Source organism: Alligator mississippiensis, chromosome 6, assembly GCF_030867095.1.
Source record: "Alligator mississippiensis isolate rAllMis1 chromosome 6, rAllMis1, whole genome shotgun sequence".
Taxonomy (NCBI): domain Eukaryota; kingdom Metazoa; phylum Chordata; order Crocodylia; family Alligatoridae; genus Alligator; species Alligator mississippiensis.
The window spans coordinates 66,824,567-66,845,860 of NC_081829.1; the positions used below are offsets into that span (position 1 = coordinate 66,824,567).

Sequence of the window (21,294 nt, forward strand, 5' to 3'; positions counted from 1 at the left end):
TACCACTTGGAAGAAGCTTAATCATACTGTGTTAACCTACTCACACTTGTGTACTCCAAGCCAAGCAGACACTGCTGAAAGTGTCTCCGGCATACCTGAGAGCAGCCAGTCGGGATGGCTGTGGCCTAGCTTGACTGTGAATTAACAGGTTTGGTGCATGTAAAGGGGAGCTTATGTCTGGGGCATGGTTGGAGCCATCCTGGCTGGGACATGATGCCATTGTGGTATAGGTTGTAGCTAAGCCCCAGCAGGATCCATAAACAAAGCACTACCCTGCCTATCTACACTAAGGAGCTCCTTTTCTTAAGTATTCTCATAGCACACCTTGAGCTCTGTCCAAAAGCAGCTGCTGCTTCCTTTTGAAATAGGGCTCAAAGATTTACTACCCTCCTCTAACTCAGGTGATTCAACCCCACATAGGTCACATCCCAGGCAAACATCTTAACCACTAAGCTAGACCTTGTTCTAAAGTATGTGCGTTGAAGACAGACAATTTCACAGAAAAAGAATTAAAGCTTCATTGGCCAAGACAGTGTAAATAAGAGCTTGGCTCTGTATTCTAGCAGTTAGGGTTCTCATCTACAAGCGAGGAATCAGGAGTCCAATCTCTGCTCCAAGAACTGTTTAATGAACTGTTTTCTCTCTCACTCTTCTCTTCCCTTTCTCCCTCCGACAGCTGTAAGACCTCCCAATATGGCACAGTAGCAAAATCCCAATACTTGGTTACTTAAAATAATAGATGATTCTAACTACCCTACGATTTAAAAAGTTCTATATTATAGACTCCCTTCACAAACTGTTTCTGTACATTATTTCCTTAATACCAGGTGTGAAATCTTAGCCTCACTGAAGTCACTGGGAGTTTTACCTTTCATGTGTTTAGTTAAATGGGGCCACCTTTTTACCTTTCTGTATTTGCTTATTTTACTACTTTTACTCCATAGGATACTTTCAAAAAGATAATTTAATATGTGCTTCTGAGACAGCATCAACTGTTGCTTGATTTGATTAGAACTTGTTGTTTCTTACTAAACATTGGTAAAATCTATAAGGATTAGTCAGATAACCATAAGGCTAAAAAAAGAATTATAAGCAATCTGTGGGAACCCTAAGCCAGTTGAAGCAGACAGCCAGAGAAGAAGAGGAGATAATAGAGAACAGGATGTTCTATTTTTAATAGAGACATGGGGAAGAAAGATACTTCTTCTTCCTTTCTTTTTTTGTTTTTACTTTTTATTTCCTATCTAATATGGGCATAGGCATGCCCTGCTGTGCAGGCTGGTAACACATACATAATACATACTGCTGCTCTTAAATTGGTTCCTTTGGATTACTTGTTACCAGTTTACATCAATTCACAGACTGAGTCAGTCAGTTAGTCTGGGAACAACAAACGGAAGGGAAAACCAAGATAACAGAAGCAATTTGTGAGTATGTGTGAATTCACAATTTCTTTATTTTTGTGTCATTTATAAATAAGAAAACTTTCAGTGAATGCATCATTCCTGTTTTTTTATAATCTTATTATTATTCCTTTTGTGGTTGTCTGTACCTTTCTGATTGTTAAGAAGTTTCTGTGGCGAAAAGGGTATATGTGTAAATGAATGAGTTGCTTGAAAAGGTTGAGAGAGAAAAAAGAAGTCATCTTCTTCTTCTCTTCTGATTTTTTCATGAGAGTACTTAAGTAATTAAGGTACTTCTACACTGCAAAGTAGTATATATGATTTCATACAGGTCTCTTTGTACTAGTGACAGCAGTAGGGAAAGCTGTACTGAACAGAGGGTCAGCATGTCTGAAAATGGCCAATAGGGAAATGTCCTAATAGATGTTGTTTTTCCTCTTTGGTGGAAGACATAAGCCATGAGGAGTTGAAAGGATAGAAAGTCCCCCCCCCCTTTGAAAATGCCTTATTTATGCTTCTGATGATGTCTTTGGCTCTTATTATTCAGAAGTATCTTATGTTGCTGTGATAGAATTATTTCTGAATCATTGAGCTTGGCAGCACTGAAACTGTTGCATATGAGAGCAGGTCAAACATTCTCCTTCTAGTCTTTTATCAGTGGAAAATGCCTTTTTGACCAATAGGAAAATCTTCTCCAAAAAGTTGTATTGATCAACAATTTCAGTTTTGAAAATGATTTTCAAACCATTATGCAAAAAATAATAAATGTCACAGGCTAATCCTTTAAGAGTATTCTAGGAAAGATTGAAGGGACTTTAACAATCTGAAAATATAATAAGTCCTGATGCAACGATCTGTATTAATAACAGTCAAAAAGCTGTGAGTTGCAACAATTCACAAGTCATTGTGGTATATGATGACATGTATTGTCTGCACTTGAGGCTGCTTATTCAGGACACAAATCCTGTTATGTTTTTTATTTTACTACTATAGTGTACTCTGCCAGTCTGGTCTTCCAATCTGATATCTGCCAAAAAGAATAAATTCAGTTATAACCACATTTTAGTCTTACTATTAAAGATCATTTCTGAGACATGCAATGGTTGATGTTCTTGATAATACAGATGTTCTTACTCAGTGGGTTCTCTGAAAAGTAACACATGGATTTCCGAGTCTCTTGTTTGTTTCATCTTGGTGTTTATGTACCATTTTTATTAGTATCACTCACACACAAGAAAGCTTCTCTGTGATCTGTCAGCCCAAGAAAGAATGATTGGATAGTCAAGCTCAGTGGTTTTCATCCTGTGGTCTGTGGACCCCTGGGGATCTGCAGATTTGTCTAAAGGGTCCTTGAAAGATAAGTATGATCAATCAAAATTATGTTAGTACCCACACTTACAATTCAATGGTGTCTGCACCTCCATTCAAATTTTTTTAAGGATCCACAAGTGAAATAAGCTTGAAAAGAATTGCTCTAGTTGTACCAAGCCCCGCAATCCCAGGAACTGGCACAGGAAGCCGAAAAGGAAAGCTCCCATTTTTATATAGAAAATGCTAGGGGTTAGTGTCACAAAGTAATGTGCTAAGAAGAAAGGAACAGGCACAGGTAAATAACTATTAACATTAAGGTCTATACAGTTAGGAACTAGGTAACAGGTAATAAGCAGTGATACTGTGGTGAATTCTCTCAAGAACAGGTAGTGAGCACTACTGCTGTGGTATATACACTCACGAAACCTTAAACCCTCCCACACCTTGGAGGTACTACAGACCAGCCTCTGATCCTAAGAGTGCTCAAGTGCCATCTGCACATGCTTCTGCATCTGAGTCCTGCTGCTACAGTCTGTAGTCTCAGCTCTGTCACTCCTCTGGGATGTCCAGCCATGTGTTTCACTCTGCTGCTGCATTCCATGCTCTGCTGCCAAGTCCCACACCCTGCTACTGTTCCTGCTTCCTCTCCCTTTGTCTCCCTGCCCCTACTGTCTCTGGAAGTTATAGTCTACATGCGGTCAGCACAGTTCTGCAAGTCTGTTCCCCCTGGGGACTCCTAAGAGTTAAAGTCCAAATCCAGTGAGCAGAGCTGCTCCCCCTGCTGTCATGCATTACAATGCATTACATTCAGTTCACACAATGTATTGCATAGACTTCTTTGACAAAGGCATGCATTACTATGAATATGATGGGCCCATTCTCAGAGGAAGGGACAGTGCTTTACAGCAAAATGAAAAAATATGTTTGCAATCCTTTTTACTACTTTGGTGTCTAGGACTGTAAGCAGGAGTCACACTGCTCATGACCCTGACAATCTGAGGGCATGTACTCTAGGCAAGGATATAATCATAGGTATTTCCCAAAGTGAACTCTGTACTTCTTGAACATCATATCCCTTTTACCAGGCCTCAGCTCAAGCTACCTGTTCCTCATGCCATTGTTCATTTCTATCTGATGTCAAGGAAGCAGAAAGAGATGTCTGGACTCCTTTGTTTCCTTTGTCTGGAATCCTGGTCCTTTGTTGTTATAAAATGAAGTAACAGCATTAGTATAAAGCAGGACTACACAATATATGTTCATAGAATTCTTAATTACAGAGATAATCCTTGCTTCACACAGGCCCAGGATGTGGATATTCAGAACGTTAGTTTGGTTCCAAGGAATTTTATTTTCTGAAGAATTTCGAAAATCAACCCCTATGAATTCAGAAGAAATTTTTGAAAGGAACAAGGTGGATCCAGAATGTTTTATGAATGTTGTAAGTGATATAATTTTCTCCTTCTATTTTTTTAGAGGATGTTCCCAATTATTCATAGTTCTATATTTTTTTTAGAGTGACCAGCACTGGATAGCTTAGGGGAGATATCTTTTAAAAAATCCCTTGGTCCAGCATTTTCACTCTGTGTTTCTAGACAGGCATACCAAATTAACTTCACTAGAGTTTATATCACAACAAATACCAACTACAATTGTGCAGAGAGTAGTTATGCCTTGCATATAGTACACCATGAAAAAAGTACTGTTTTGGTGCTAGTTAAACAGTCCTAGAATCTTGCCTTTGGAAGTTGCTTTGGAAGCTGGGATTACTGAATACTATCGCCAGCTCTGCCACTTACTATGAGACTACTGACATGGCACCTAAAGTATGAAATCAATAGGAGTTCTTCTATGCTTATCAGCAAACAGTGTTTTAAGCCATAAACCAAAGGATTGAGAAGGGAATCTGCCATAGTGATTTTGGCCTCCTCTGATATGGTTTAACCTTGTAATCTCATTACAGAGATTTTGACCTGTAATCTCATTACAGAGATTTTGAGAAGGGGATTAAATAATGAACCATAAATTGCCTGTTGCAATTGGCTTAGTAGGGCATTTACACTTTGCCAGAAAGATTTTAACTGCCAAACAGACATATTTTCCTAACAGAGTTCTTGGACAGCATTTTCCAGTCTAAAGTTAATTAAACTCTTCCCATGTACCAACAACACGGCTTCTCAGCTAAGCAGAGACTTCTCTTCTAGAAAGGAGGATTCCTACTATGCAACTATTCTGCCTATTATGCTGTTCTCTGAATTGTTTCTTAATTCCTCCTAGGGAAAGCAGGAGCTCTGTAAATATGTTAGGCTGAGTAATCAGTCATTTTACGATCACCTGTTGTCTCAGCTCATGTAGTTTTGCAATCATTTTAAGGAAGCCTCCTCAATCATAGTCCCTTAAAGATACACTTCCTAGTATCTGGGGCAAATAGTTCTTCCTTCTTTTCTCAGGAGGAGAGCTATGATTAGCTTCTGCACACATACTACCTAATTAAAATGGTATCTTTACATTGAAGAGAAAGTTTTTTAACAGTAGTTTAGGTGTGTCTTTTAAAAGAAACAGGCTACTAAGCATCTCATAGTATTAGTGACTACCTTGATGATAGAGTTTATCAGCATATACTCCACACATGCAGCTATGATGGCATTACTTGAGATTAAGATTAGATTGAAAAAATGCTGACAATAGGGATTTTTCAGCCCATCCTGTCCTGACCCCTGAGTTATAACGTTTGTCAGGTCTTGGCCAAAGAGGGGGGGGCATAGTCCTGGCTATATGCTATAGTGATTATTAGGTGACAGTTTCCAGAACCTGTAAATTAGAACACCAAGCATTTGAACGAGAGGCCCGCAGCTTCACAGAACAGTTGAGTGCAAAAGTGCCAGACCTTCTTCTTTCTGGCTGTCCTCAGATTTTACACTGAGGAGCAGTTTGCCTAAACCTGTCAACTGGGATAGCTTTCCCTCCACAGGGATCCTTGCCTAACAACTCAGACAATGTGAAAAATAGATTTATTTAACCAGGCCTTCATTTGGCTTCCTGCAGAGTGAAATTGTTAGGTATCATGGATACCCTGCTGAGGAGCATGAAGTTGTGACTGAAGATGGTTATATCCTTAGTATTAACAGAATTCCTGGTGGAAAGAACAGTGGGAACAAAGGTAAGATTTTTGTCTGAAGAAAGAAAGCTTTGATGGGATGAATTTGGGCTTGCACTTACGTATGCACAGCTTCAAATATCTAGGGATCTACTTCAATTGCTGATTCTCGGATTTCATGGAAACCACAAAATCTGGGATTGTCCATAAAATCCATGAAATTAAAAAAAAACAAAAAACAAAAAAGAAAACGCTGGGAGCTAGCGGAACTTGCTGCTGGGAGGGAAAGGCGCTGGCTTGCAAGGCAGCATGAAGGGCAGCCAGCAGTCTAGATAGTGGCTGGCCCCTCAACCCCAACTGTTCCCCTCACCTCCATCAGGGACTCTCCATCAGTCAGTGCCGAGGGGTGGGTTTCAGCAGTATGACCACAGAATGCGAATTTTATGTTGTGATCAACCCACAAAAATTGTTAAGTCACCATGAAATTTAGGTAGATGCCTACATCTATCACATATTTTCATTCACACCTGAATTTTGATTCCTTACTGAATCCTAAAAACAGGTAAGGTTGGCCTGGTTCCATAGTTTCTTGGAATCATTTTTTGCATTTCTAATTCTTGCTTTGATGTAGCATGACTTGCCATCAACTGAAGTCTTCACTTCTTCTTAAAAATGTTGCATCACATGTAAGAGGGAAGGATTTCTTAGGGGGATATCTTTTTTTGGACCATCTGTGTAGTTGGGATAGAGGTCACAAGCTTTCAAATGCAAGACATCCTTCATCAGGTCAGGTCAGCTGCCATGGACTTGGGATTGCACATATGAAAGCAGACTTCTTCTGTGAAGGGCAACAGGGCAGAGTGTTAAATTCAGAAGAGTAAGACTTCATGTTTGAGGGGGGAGGTATGTAGCAGGGTGGCCAACTCCCTTAAGAGAAAGCAACTAGCTACAAAATTAAAAACCCCAGCAGCCAGAACAAGGCAGGGTGTGAAGGAGAAGCAACAAAGGCAGGAAACCTCAGAGCTAGGAGGACAAACCTGGGAACAAAGACTGAAGCTATACTGTAGTTATTGCTCAATGCCAAAAAAATCTTCTTCCTTTCCAGGAAAAAGGCCGGTGGTGTTTTTGCAGCACCCTCTCCTAGGAGATGCAACCCACTGGATTTCTAACCTGCCTAATAACAGCTTGGGCTTCATCCTAGCAGATGCTGGCTATGATGTTTGGTTAGGAAACAGTAGAGGGAACACCTGGTCTTCAAAGCACAAGACTCTTAAACCCAGCCAGAAAGAGTTCTGGAGGTTCAGGTACACTGAATGACTGAAATTTTGAAAATGGCCATTTCTGAGAAATTAATAATAATAGCAGGATGGGGGAACCTCTCACTTTCAGTTTTCTAGTTAACTGCTACCCAGACTGGTATTGACTGAAGGATGGAAGTGGCCTACAGAAATAGGGGGATGAAAGCCTCAGTGGAAGGGTTACTCACTGAGGCTGGAATCTGGTAAGGGATTATGGGAGTGTTACATTTTGATTGGGCTTGTGGTTAAGGCTAAATATAGATAGTGAAAAGCCTGAGGCTGAACAGATTCCATCTTTGCAGGTTTCTCTCATTTGCATAGATTGAACCAATAAGCAAGTGAACTGATGTTCACTTTTCAAACAGAAAAGGCAGCCAGACCCTGGCAGTGGCCCATACCTATAGCTGTGGGGTGCTGGAGCATGCTTCCCAGCCTGCTGGCCACTGTGGAGAACTGGGAGCCCTCTGATTCCCCAAGCCATTCCCCTTCTTCAGCTTCCTGGCCAGCTGAGCAAAGGGTGGGAGGAAAGAACCCATCCTGCCAGCCCAGCACCAGACCCCCAGCCAGGAGCAGCCTGGGAAGTAAGGAAGGGGAAGGTGGAATTGGGGGGTTTACCTGGGAGTGGGGCTAGAGTCTCCTAGCCATGCCCCTTCTCAGCCTCCCAGCAGGGGAGGAAAGCCTACGCTTGGGCTTGGCTCCGACCCCTGAGCCAGGAGTCATGCACCCTTCTCAGCCTATGGCTGCCTGAGAGGAGGGGGGAAAGGGAAGCCACAGTAGGACACTTGGCTCCCATTCCAAAGCTGAGAGCAGGGCTGTTGTCCCCTAGTCTCAGCCTCCAGCTGGTTGGGTGAGGGGGAAGAAAGCTTCTATAGGGGCTTGGCTCCTCACTCAGAGTTGGGAGCCAGAAACCATGCCCACTCCTCAGCCTCCAGGCTGGATGTGGGGGAACTTGCAATAGGGCTTGGTTCCTCCCCACAGAGCTGGGTGCTAGAGTCCTCTAGCCATGCCCCCAAGAGCTGAGAGCCAGGAGCCATGTCCCCTACTCAGGGGGCTGGCTGAGGGGGGTAGGGGGAAGAAGCCCAGAAAAGGGCTTGGCTCTGCCTCCAGAGCAAGGAGCCATACCCCTTCCCAGCCTTCAAACCAGCTGAGGACAGGGGGATGGAGAAGCCGACAGCAGAGTCTTGGCTCTGGCTCCAGAGCCAGGAGGCATGCCCCCTGCTTGGCGGGCCTGGAGGAAGAGAAGAGGGTGTGGCTAGGGGTCTTCATCCCAGCTCAGGGCTCTGGGAGGATGAAGCCAAGCCCCGGTGCAAGCTGCTCCCTCCTCCTAACCAGCTGGATGGCTGAGAACGGGGCTCACAGCTGTGGCGCAGGGCCAAGCCCTAATACACAGCCAACTGAAGGCTGAGAAGGGGGTGTGGCTCCTGACTCTGGGGGCGGAGGCAAGCCTAGGTGCAGGCTTCTCTCTCCCCGTCCCTCACCCTCAGCCAGCCCAGAGTCTGAGTAGGGGGCGTGGCTCTCAGCTCCCCCTCCCCAGGCCAGCAGCACACAGCTGGAGGGTCTTGTTCCTTCCTCCCACACCCTCTGTCCAGCAGAACCCAGCTGGGGGTCTGGTGCTGGGCCACTGGGGTGGGTTTCTCCCCTCCACCCCCTTATCAGCCACCTGGAGGAGTGGCAGTGTTCCAGGTAGGGAGCACAGGGGTAGGACAAACCCTGATCACTGGAGGAGATAGCACAGCCCAGGGCTGCAAATCATCTTGGGATGCTGAGGGACTATGAGTTAACTCAAACCAGGAGGGGATCTGGGACAGAAGGTACAGAAACTGGTTTGACCTAAATCAGTTAAATCTCATACTACATCCAATCAGGTTTATTTTAAACCAGTTTCAGCCATTTTGAAAGCAGTTTAAGTGCACTGAACATCTGTTCTGTTACAGGTTTAAACCAGTTTCTGATCATTTAAACTGGTTTATATGCAACTTCTGTCCCCAGCCCAGGATAAGATTAATTGATCAGTAAGACCATACCAGTCACAGCTTTATAAGGATACATAATAGCAAAGACTTATTGGTACTAATAAAGACAATGCTTATGCAGCCTGGGATTCAGGAAGAACAGATCTGCTGGCCAGGTATCTCTGCTTTCCTGGGGACTCTTGCTGAGTTGTTTGTTTGTTTGTTAGTTTTGCTGAGCTTTGAGAAAGGTCTGTTTGTTGCTTGCTCCAAGCTCACTATTTATAGATGGTTTATTTATAGATGGTTAATTTTTTTTGTTCACTGGAACTTTGGAACTTGATGGAAACAAATATTAGTGGCCCTGGGAAAGGGGTCAAGGGATCAATTTAGCTAAAACTTTGTTTTTAGGTGTCTGGGCCCAGTCTGTTAATCATCTGGTAATCATTACTTTATTCAAGATCTTGTTAATCAATTGAAATATATATTTTTGAGGTAGCAGAAGGACAGATTTATTATCTTCTTTATCTCTTGGCTTTTGACCTTTGTTCAGTTATTTACTAACTGGCCTGTAGCCTCTCAAGGCTGTTTTGCTCTTTCTATTCTCAAGGCTGCCTTTGTGTCTATAACCATTTAAACATGTTAGCAAAAAATATATATTATAGCAAAATGACTATTAATACATTTGGTGACCTTAGTTATTAATGTTTTAGGATGCAATTGTAATACAGAGTGTTTATGATACATGCCCTTGGCTTGTGGTTCAGTCATATTTCTCCAGCTTTGATTTAGGTTCCCTGAACATTGCCATGCCTGACATCCACACTTTCCCTGCAGTTTGGTTATGCTTGGATTTCCTTGCAGTTTGGTTATGCTTTAGATAGCATATGTTTGATTCAAGTTAGAGTGCTGTTTGTCATCCATAGCTCATGCTGCACTGGCCTATGCATGGGTACAGGAGGAAAGGAGGGTTGTGGATAAATGGAAGGGGTATGGCAGAGAGAAGTAATGGAGGTGTGAAAGGGAGTAAAAAGCACAATGGACAGGGATGGTGAGGTTGAAAAACTGAAAGGCTACAGCAATAGGAGATGGAGAGAATGAAGTGAGATGGTCAGTCCATGCCAGTGCAGCAAATGAGGAAGAAAGCTCCCTAGAGCTCAATTATCAGAGACAAGTGAAGGATGCTGTGCTGAAACTGAAAGCTCTGTCACTCTCAGCAGTGTCCAAATATTGAATACGCCCAGAGACAGAACTGCAGATCAAGGCTGATCCACCCCTACCAGTCATGTTGCTAATATGCCACAGTATAGGGAAGACCCCTATTTATAGCTAGTAGCCTTTAGGAGCTCTATCTAGAGATCTTGTGTCTCACTATACCACTGGGTACAGCACATACACATGCTAAACATTTGAAACACACTAGCGGTGCTTGCTCTTTGAAGGGAGGCAAAGGGCCCATGACTTGACATAATGACTAACCAGTCCCTGTTTCACATAACTAAGGAATCTGTGTGCTATCGTGGCCAATTGTATTAGAATTTATTCACATAAGTTTTTTGGGTTTTCTCCCTATAGTTTTGATGAGATGGGTAAATATGATCTTCCAGCAGCAGTATACTTTATCCTGGAAAAAACTGGACAGAAGCAGCTCTATTATGTTGGCTATTCAGAAGGGACAGCTATAGGTATGCTAAAGTGGAAGTTAGACTAGTGTGTGCATTATCTTTTAGTGATATATGGAGGTCTTTGTCATTGCCTATTATTATTCTTAAAATCTCATGATTGTAAGCCAGCCTCCTGATTTTTAAGAGGTTTGAAGAACATACTTTTGATGCTTTTATGGGGAAATGCTGCTACTTTAAAATAAATTGACAGCCACTATCAATCTTATCAAACTTCTTACCACCCATGGAGGGAATATCGTAAGTTATCAAGGAACTTATCTCATTTTTATCTTGATATTTGAATGCCTTTTGAGTTTAAGTCAGTGCTTTATTAGTTTTGTATGTGAATATTTGTTGTGTTATATGGTCTGAATTAGTCTAGAAGAAAATTATATTCTGTTCCTCAGTCCAAACCTCAAAAATATATATACTATTTTTTACATGGCTGTAAAGTTCTAGTGGTCTTTGGAAACTAAGCAGCATAAAACCCCCAAAATAGCACACTGGATTTGGGAATCTCTAAGGAAAAAATTCAGAAGGCACCAAAAATCTAAGTTAAAAGAAACTTCCAATGAATTCAAGAGGTAAGGACTGTTTTGTTAATGTCTTTTATTGGACTAATTCCTAAATTTATAATAGTCCAATATTGCTCGGACCTTCACAGCCACAACTTCACTCCAACTCTTCTGTCTCAACAAAGTGATTTGAAAATATAAAGTAATTTGTTTAGTTTTGGCCATCAGAATCCAACTGAACAGCATCCCTGGAATTTAATTTTTTTCAAGTGTAATCTGAATTGTGATTTTGAATGAACATTTGATTTTCATACAATGTGTAGCATTTGAACAAACCAGGGATCTTTCAGATTCAGCTTTGCTATGTTAAGAGATCTTTTGTATCTTCTCAGGTTTTACAGCATTTTCAACTAATCCAGAGTTGGCTCAAAAAATCAAAGTCTTTTTTGCATTGGGTCCAGTAGCCACAATTACCTATGCGACCGGCCCCCTGATAAAGGTTGGAACTTTTCCTGAATCCTTGATCAAGGTATGTTATTCCTTCACTCCAACAGCCAGACTCCCAGTTCTGACTGCACCTGCTTTGCCTCTACCTGAATGGACAGCTAAGGATTTGTCTAACATAGGGGGGTCCTTGAGCAGTACAAGGCTATTGAATGCTTCTTACACTTATCCTAGTCTGGAGGCTGGCCAGGCATGGGTTGGATTGTCAATAGCTAATGACTCTGGGATAAACTCAAAAAGGTTAAGAATGTATCCCTCAGATATTTAGTTATTCAAATATTTCTTTTCAGTTTGGAGCCTTGCTGTAATAGTTTGAATGATGTAAGCAGGCGAGGCTATAGGAGTGTTTTGCTTTCTGTTTCTGCACTGGTTTAACTTCAGAAGGATCTGTCTGGAAAGCAGGAAGGAAGGAAAAGAACAGCTCAAGAGAGCCGTCACTTAGCAAATACTCCTTTTAGAGTTGTCAAGGGACAGTGCCAGAACTAAAACACTTATACTGAAAGGGATTTCAGAGGCATCACTACTATAGTGCTCTTCAGAATTTCCTGGAAGTGCCCTCTCTGGTTCCATAGGTTAGCTGAGTTTTGTGCAATTAGGTGTTACATATAAAAATGAGGGCTGTGAGAAGCTTCGGTCCCTGATTCAATTCGGTGGTGATTCGGCCCAATTAGGTGGCTGACTCTCTGAATCTGAATTGAATCATAGGACCCTTTACTCTCTCCGAATCAATCTGGAGAGATTCAGACAGATTCGGTAATTCAGAGGTAGATACAGCTTTGAGAGTTTGTTTTTTTTTACATACCTCTAGATAGCAGGGGCTTTGAACGCTGCAATGCTGAGGCAGATGCAGCATCCCACAGAAGCACGGGGGGTTCACCAGCATGTTTGGCAGCAGACCCAGAAGTGGACCAGAAGGACTTCCAGGTCCACCAGGGAGCATGCTGGTCCCCCCCTCGTCCCCCCCCCCCCCTGTGGTCCCCTGGCTTGGCAAATGGTACCCTTCTGAGTCTGGGTTCTTCCGGTCCACTTCTGGGTTTGCTGCTGAGCATGCTGGAGAGCCCTCCTCACTGCTGTGGGATGCTCCATCCGCCCCAGCATCGCAACGATCACGAGCCGTGCTGCTACCTCAAGGTATGTAAAAAGAACTTTTAAAGGTGTGCCTGTGTCCGAATTGCTGATTCGCTGAATCAGCATCAAATCTTCAGCTTCAGATTCGGATGAATTGAATCGGGGACAGTGATCCGAATCAACAGATTGAATTACTGTCTCTGATTCGGGCCAAATCCAAATCAAATAGGGCCCATTTCGCACACCCCTAATGAAGATTAAAGGGTATTCTCCTCAACATGCTGTGCTTGGTCTTTAAGTACAAAATACATTCTCTGAGAATTTACATATAAATCTATTTCTGAGGAAAAATATTTTAAAATACTACTTTAATAAATACAATATTTGTGTAACAATTGGTAATTTATGGTAATATACTGTAATATAGAAAACAAATAAAGGGATTCAATAATTTACCAGGCACAAATGTTATGAATGCTGAGTGGCTTCAGCACACTGTAAGACTTTAAAACATACTTTTCAAAATTAGTTTTAATGTGAGACTGTGATCACTATTGAGCATTACTTGTGCCCATTCCACGGTGGCAGAACAGGACAAAGTTTGGTGTTCTAGTTATACATTTCCCCACCTTAACAAAAGCTGAGTTTCACCTGAGCCTTGGTATCATTGGATCACTGCAGCATCCCTAAAACTTTGTTGCCAAAAGCTATGAATGCATATCTTCTATTGACTTTTAATTTAAGTTTGTCCTGGAAATTCTGTATAGAAATTAACTGCATCATTAGGGTAGAGTAAGGCATCTTGTTTTCTAGAAAAATTGCTAACTTATGATAATACTGAAGTATGGCCAAAGTATGCCGGTCTGTTGCTCTTTGACTGACTTCTTTTATTAACTTAGAGAAGATGTTTCATGGTATTACTCAAAGTATGACAAGTCTTAGTGTTAATGGAAAAGATTGCATGTATTCTCTAATGAGAGCCAGAACCCACTGAAATATTTTATTGCCAGGAAAATAGGAAGATGGTTTCTGCCATGAGTATCACTTGGTAATATAAAGAAGATAGTATAGCTGTGAGTTTGTGGAAATACTACAACTAAAGAATAAAAGAATAGCAAACTGATCTATGAACCTTTGAAATTTTTTATCTCACATTAGTGATTTTCTTATATGAAATGAGTTTATTATTGTACTCTACTGTTGTAAAAATAAAACAATGAGGATTTTTTCCAGTTCTTCTTTGGTAACAAGGGAACTTTTCAACAATATGAACTTCTGAAGAAGCCTGTTACAAACCTGTGTACACACTTGAGTAAATTCTGTACCTCAGTCCTATCTTTTGTGGGTGGCTGTACTATGGCAAATCTAAATATGGTAAGTATGAAACAGAGTATTTAAAGCAATAAAACTACAGTAATTTCTGAGATACACAATGTCTAGATACATTATTTATAGACAACTATTTTTGTCTGCAGAAATACATAAGGTAAAGTTTGGTTTAGTTCATCGGTATTCTGGAGGAATAAGATCCTCCTGCTGGCTTTGACCAACATCAGATTAGATTATAACTAAGGATAGGATCATCCATATTCTGGGCCCAAACCTTGGTTAGTATGGCTCCATATTGCACAAATGTTTTGAGAAATTGTCCCTTTCTGACCTGAGCAGTTAGCCAAATCTGTTCTCTTATAGGGGTTGATTCCATTCGGAGGAAACATTAATACTGGAATCAGATTTCTGCTTATTTACAGAGTACATCTAGTTTCTTGAATACAGTGCAAATCAAACAATAAAAGGAACATGATTCCTTTCTTCGCGGTTCCAGAATAGAGTCTCTAGATGTTCTCTTTGAAGACATTTGCCAAGAACACAATTCCAATAGTTTCTTTCAGACTGTGTTACCCTGTTTTTCTGGTCCCTCACATTTGCGCCAGTAATGTTTCTTACTGCTATACCAGCTCTCTTTCTCAGTCTAACTCATACATGCACAACTGAGCTCACCTAGCAAAATTTCCCATATTTACCCAAATGCAAAATGCGTTTGAATTGAAGACAACCCCCTTCACCCCCCACCTCCAGTAATTATACTTAGATGGCAAATTATAAAATTGTTACAATTCTCCATGTATAGAACTTAAGATCATACTAAATATGTACCCCCAACTGCTGTGGTGAGAAAGCAGGAGCAGAAGGATTTGAGGGGCAGTCCCCCCTTTCTCCCCTATCCCTTGTCTCCCTGTGCCTGTTCCCATTGCTGCCTGTCCCCTGCCACGTGCCCTTTTGCTGTCTCTGTGGCCTCCATGCCTGTGCCTGCCCCTGCACCTTGACCCTTGTGTCTGCCATGCCACTCCCTGCCTTCCTCACAAGTGGCTGAATGAAGCCCCAGGTCTGAGTACTCCATATCCAACCACAAGTTATTGAAAAACCACCTCTAGCTTGGGTAACCTTGTGCATCTCTGAATCTAACTCAAAGATGTTATGCATATGCCAAAGGAAAGTTTGTTTTCACCTAAAAATCTTGGCCTATATTGTGCCATGGATCCTAAGGCAAGCTATATTGACTTTTTGCTATTTTGAAATTTTATCTGGATCTAAGAAAACTCCTCTGAAAAACTTTGCTTGTTTCTTTTTTCAAGTGGTCCATATAGGCCAGAATATTCTTTTTACTCAAAAATATTGTTACAAAATAAGCCTTTATGTGTTATGTCTTGGAGCTAAAACATTCCATAATAGAAATATAAGAAAAATATCTCTGGAAGCATGTGATATGCATTATAAGTAGCCAGATTAGAAACAGAATAGACTTTTATATGGGTGAAGACAAGCAATAAGACGTTTGCTGACTTCATAATGTGACATGCTAACTGACTAACGTGATTCTCAATTCAGGTTGCCAGTTGTAAGGGGAATCTGAGTTATTGCCACAAATCACTAAATAGCTGTTCCTAGATATGTACAAATACAATTCTTTTCCTTGGGGAGTGAAAAAAATGGAAAGTAAAATAAATCTGAATTTGTGAAATGTTTATATTTATAGGATTGTTTACATGTCCATGAGATTGTGTTTTGGGATAAGGCATGCAGCTGGTTTGAAAACGCTAGTTGTTATATTATTTTTTAAATACTACGTGGTGAAACTGTATTTTAGCAGCAAGTCCTTGGATGTCCCCTGGTGGCCAAAATGGCTAACCTATTATTTTGGTAATATATGCATAGGTAGACTGTTTTTAAGAGAATTGCATCCTCAACTTTTTAATCCAGGCCCCCTATATTTTTATTTGAACCTCACTATTAAATGAAATTCCACATTCATGATAATCACTATTTTCCTTTTAGAGTCGCATGGGCATGTATGTAGCACATTCACCTGCTGGAACATCTGTGCAAAACCTACTACATTGGCGTCAGGTATTAATGACCACTTGAAATAGACCAGTGCCTTAACAGCTGCATATTTTATGCAGGGTAGATAAAACTAATATACTGAAATTAGTCAGTGTTGGAGTGTGAGAGAGTGTGTGTATGTGTGTAACCCTTTGGTCCAACATATCTTATGTATTAATATGTATGTATCACAAGGAGAGACCAATGTTTGTTAAAGCCTTTGTTAAGATAATTATAATTTGAAAACTATTGGTGAATTAAAGCATAGTCTCTACAAGTTTAAGATATTAGACAGTTAGTGGAAAATTGCTGAAAAACTAGAAAAGGCTGAAGGAAGTCCTGATATAGACAAAAAGGCTTTGGGAGCAGTGTGTTAAGCTGAAAAACCTCTTGAGAAACTACATTTGGGATTTGGAATGGCATAGCCTTTATTTCCTATACTGATATAAAAGATTTAACTGCTTGTCATTTTGCTGAAATACAGAGATTAGTACAAAGTAACGTATATCAGTAAATAGGACTAAGACAACAATTTCCCATTTTCAAAATGGGCCTCTGCACTTGGGGAGGCTTATGGACAGATTTTCAATAGGACTTAAGTAATAAAATTCAGAACACAGATCCATAAATCTTCTAGAATCATGTAAGAGACCTCAGAAAGTCATCTGCTTTAACACCCTGATCAAGGCATGATCACCCCTGTCTAAATGATACCACAAAAATGTTTGTCTAACTTTTTTATTCAAACATCCAGTGGTCATGATTCCCGCAATCTCCCAAGCTGATCTGTTCAAGCATTTATCTATTTTCAGAGCTAGAATTATTTTCCCTGTTATATACTTTAACTCTGCCTTCTTGCAATTTTAGGCCATTATTTCTTTTTCTGCCCCTTAAGGGCACAGAGAACAGTTGATCACTGTCCTTTTTAGTATCTGAAGACTCATTTCTTCCAACTGCTCCTTGTATGTCATGCTTCTTGAGGCTGGAGGCAATATAGTTAGGATAGAGTTAGATCTATCGTAACTATGCACCTGGCCAAATAAAAGATGTCACCTGAAGATATTCTCCACATACTCCCACCCACACCCCGCCATACACACACACATCCCCACCATCATGCAGACACACACATAGGGTGGCCAACAGAGAGGACATTCCTGTTTTCTGCTACTCTGTCCTCTACTGATACGAAATCTGACACCTTTATGTCCTCTATTTTTCTCTTCAAGAGAAAAAAAGAGAACATAAAGGCGCCCAGTTTCATATCAATAGAGGACAGAGGACAACTGGACTTTCCTCTATGATGGCCACCCTACACACACACCATGCACACCCCTGCACCATACATACACACAGACCCAACATACATCCAAACCATACATACCCTCCCACCACACCCCCCCAACTACACCCCCTCACAATATAAAAGACTAAGAATTTATTTTTGAGTTATTATGCAATCAACTCTATATACAGTACACAAACACAAATTGTGACAAAATATGTTTTGTAATAAAATTAAAATATGTTATAGTAGGTGTTTGACTTCTAGTTTATGATTTGGTTTTTTTTTCTGGTTCTAAGATCGCAACCACTCCCCAAAAAGGAGTCTTTTCAGGGGGCAAGGGAAGGGACTTCTGGTGGCAAAGGTCAGGGGTTAGGGGTGGGACTTCCAGTCCCAAGATGGCAGCCAGGGAGCAGGGCACCTGTGAAGGGGTGGGACTACTGATGTGGCCCTCAACAGCTCATCAAACCTCATTAAGTGGCCTTCCCCCCAAAATAATTGCCCACCCCTGCTCTAACACTACTTAGATACCTAAGTTTCTGCAAATTAAGGCTTTTAGGCACTTAAACTTCTGATGCTGGACATTAGATTGGGGTGAAAATACCACTTAAAATAATAATTTTAAATATTAATTACTGAAACAGTGTGTTTGTAAGTAATCACAGCTTCTTGACCTTTAGACTTCCTCTAGGGAGACTAAGCACCTACCTTAGAGCTGCCCTAGAAAGGTATGGGTTGTAATGCTCAGCATCTGACACGCACATATCTCATTGGGACTGGGTCCCAGCACTACTGGAATTAAATTGTTAAATGATAATCACTGTTATCAATACAGTTTTTAGTTTGCCAAAATACATTATTATTATTATATGTTGAATAGTTTTAACTGCAAATGAATTAGAATAAATTATTTTTAAGTGATATCTTGTTCTGATGTTTTTCTAATTTTAATTTTATAACAAGTTACAAATTTTAAAAAAATGAATAGAAGAAAACATGCTGTTTGACTCCAGTTAAACACAGGATGTACTGGAGCTTATTCACTCCATCCTCTTGGCTTAGATGATTGAGAAGGGATTCTTGAGGTGCGCACAAGGAACTAATAGAAACCATTACCACATCTTAAGTAGAGCACCTAATATGCATTTGATGAGAACCTGTTTCCATCTGCTGTCAGCCAAGTCCAGAATATAGTCAGAAGACAAATATTTCCCCTGCCCTAAACATATATAGTTGCTGGTAAAACAGTAGGAACTTTAGGTGTGCTCAGAGAAATATTTTGTGCAGTGGACTTAACAGGTGAAAGATACTGCATTCTGCTTTCTATCTCCTAGTATATCCAGCTTTTGCTTTGAGTCTAATTACTGATGGTTGTAATTAACAGGTATACTTTGCAAAACAATTCCAAGCTTATGACTATGCATCTAACGTAAAGAATATGGAGAAATACAATCAGGTAGGATGATATGCTTTTTGTTGGAAAATGCTGAGGTCTTTGTAAAAAAATAATAAAATAAGGAAACATAAAAACAAAGCACCAGAGACCTACATTTATAGTAAGATAAAGGAAACATCCTTCAAGACAATGTTTCAGGGTACTTTACAGTAGGGGTGGCCAGCTCACAGTACACATGCTGTGAGGGGACAGGCGGCTGCTGTGTGACCCTGGGTCACCAGAGGACAGGCATGGGGTAGAACACTCTGTGGATCAGAGCTAGAGAAAACATTCCTGAGAGAAGAGATGTCAGCTGTCACTGCCAAGAGACAATGTAATCCTTCCCTAGCCCTGCAGTTACAGTTTAAAACATTTCTGACCTTTCAGTCACCACCAAATGCAAAGCTTTGCATTCTCCCTGGCCATGCAAAACAAAGGCAGTTGTGTGGCCAGAAAATAGTTAACCTGACTCTTGGAGCTGTCCCCTCCTGTCCCTGTTTTGCTCTGCTGAGCTGCAGCCAAAAATGGAGCCCTTTAACCTCCATTCCTGCACCCCATCGTGTATATCTGTGGGGTGTGGGATGAATCAGAGTGGTACTTGGAGATCGAGTGGAAGGGGGAGGGTGCTAACTTGTGGCACACCTGCCCAAAATGATGGGACACCACTGCTTTACAATAGAAAAGTTAAACCATATATCAAGAGGCTGAGAGGAAGTCATTCTTGAGAAACCTGTGGTGAAAGAGGTCATTTAACGTGGATGTGTCCAGTTGTAAAAGGTTATTAAGATGCATAATTGACTGTTACAAGTGGGTGGATATTTACTGCCAAATGATTCTTGGGTAAGCCTGCTAGGGCCTCCTAGAAAAAGCAATCGCAAAGAAAAGAAGATTTAACATCTCACCTGTTAGTTGCTGGTAGACTTTTGGTGGGTTTTGTTGGAAAAGGAAAATCGAAATCTACTCAAAAGAAAGTCTGATGTCTAAAAAGTCAGAATTTTTAATACCAGTAAGTGTCGAGTGGGTCTGATGTATTGGCACATGGATCATAAGAATTTAATGGATTGTCTTTTACCCAATGCATCCCAGCCATATACAAGCTGATTATCATTCTAAAGCACATGGGAGTGACACAAGTGTGCTTTCATGCAAAATTTGTAATATGAACCAAGAATCTACAACTCTTGTATTGTGAACACTTCTAACCTTTTGACACTGATAGATTTTTACTTAAGGGCATAACCTCCAATTACTGATACCGGGGAAGGATGAAAAAAGGATGGATGACAAGTTTTATTGTTACTTTTTTTACCATTTTATTTTAGTGGCTTTGGAAGAGGAAAAGATTTTTTCACTTCAGAAGTTATTTGTTAAAAATTGCAATGGCTTTCCAGATTTCCCTATTTTAATCTGTTCCCTTCTTTTCCAGACAACTCCTCCTGCATATGAAATAGAAAAATTGAAAATGCCAACTGCCATTTGGAGTGGAGGACATGACTTGTTGGCAAATCCAAAGGATATGGACATGTTAATCCCTCGATTTACTAATCTAGTTTTTTATGAGTGTTTCCCTGAGTGGGAACATCTAGATTTCATTTGGGGACTTGATGCAGCCAAGCGTATGTACACAAAAATCATTGACCTGATGAAGAAGTATGCCTAAAGCCACATGACAAGACTTGAAGGAAAAGATTTGATCTACTGGGTACTGTATGTTTTCTGTTGGTAATAGGGATAAATCTGTTGTATTTTTTTCTTTTCTTTCTTTCTTTCTTTCTTTCTTTCTTTCTTTCTTTCTTTCTTTCTTTCTTTCTTTCTTTCTTTCTTTCTTTCTTTCTTTCTTTCTTTCTTTCTTTCTTTCAAGATGGCTGCCGACAGGTGAAGCACTTCTGAGCTCCTGCAGCTCTAGTGCCCTTTGTGCGTTCCCTGCACTCCGTGCCCCCCTTTTCCTGTCCCCACCCCCCCCAAAAACCTTGCCTCTACCCACCCTGTCCCTGGGGACCCCCTTCCCCCCGCTTTCTGAGCATTTTTCCCCTGGGCTCTGGCAGCTTCGTTTGCCTCTGCCCCTCCCCCACCCCTGCCTGAGTTCTCCCTGTGATTCCTGCTGTCTCCCTCCCCCAGGGCCCCTTACCTTGGTCCCTGCCATCTCCCCCTGCCTTGGGGCTTGCCCTGAGCCCCTGCGGGGTTGCTCTCCCCCCCTCAGGCTGATTTTGGGGTGTTTTGAGCCCCCTCCCAGTCCCAGTCCCTGGCATCAGCCTGAGGTGCTTTCCCCCCCCCCCCCGCCCCCGGAGAGAGTTAACCCTCTCCTGCCGGGATGCCTGCCAGCAGCGAAGGCACTTGGCATGGGGATGTCTCTGCAGACCTTCCCCTCAGCCATGGCATGCGGG

At 41.3% G+C, this 21,294-nt stretch overlaps 1 protein-coding gene across 1 annotated transcript; it reads left to right on the forward strand.

Moving 5' to 3' along the window:
* The first annotated feature begins 4,019 nt into the window (after window positions 1–4,019).
* LOC102565563 (lysosomal acid lipase/cholesteryl ester hydrolase) lies at window positions 4,020–20,626 on the forward strand. The gene is made up of 8 exons (XM_059730355.1): window positions 4,020–4,152; window positions 5,757–5,871; window positions 6,914–7,112; window positions 10,631–10,740; window positions 11,627–11,763; window positions 16,143–16,214; window positions 18,860–18,931; window positions 20,337–20,626. The coding sequence occupies exons 1-8, from the start codon at window positions 4,021–4,023 to the stop codon at window positions 20,568–20,570; spliced, it is 1,071 nt and encodes a 356-aa protein (XP_059586338.1). The 5' UTR covers window position 4,020; the 3' UTR covers window positions 20,571–20,626.
* Window positions 20,627–21,294: the final 668 nt, after the last annotated feature.

What these genes read in the sequence shown, in the direction of transcription:
- LOC102565563 (XM_059730355.1), top strand. Translation starts at nt 4,021, where the DNA reads ATGTGGATATTCAGAACGTTAGTTTGGTTCCAAGGAATTTTATTTTCT. An exon ending in AAAGAACAGTGGGAACAAAG is followed by an intron (nt 5,872 to 6,913) that starts GTAAGATTTTTG and finishes CTTCCTTTCCAG; the next exon opens with GAAAAAGGCCGGTGGTGTTT. An exon ending in TTCAGAAGGGACAGCTATAG is followed by an intron (nt 10,741 to 11,626) that starts GTATGCTAAAGT and finishes GTATCTTCTCAG; the next exon opens with GTTTTACAGCATTTTCAACT.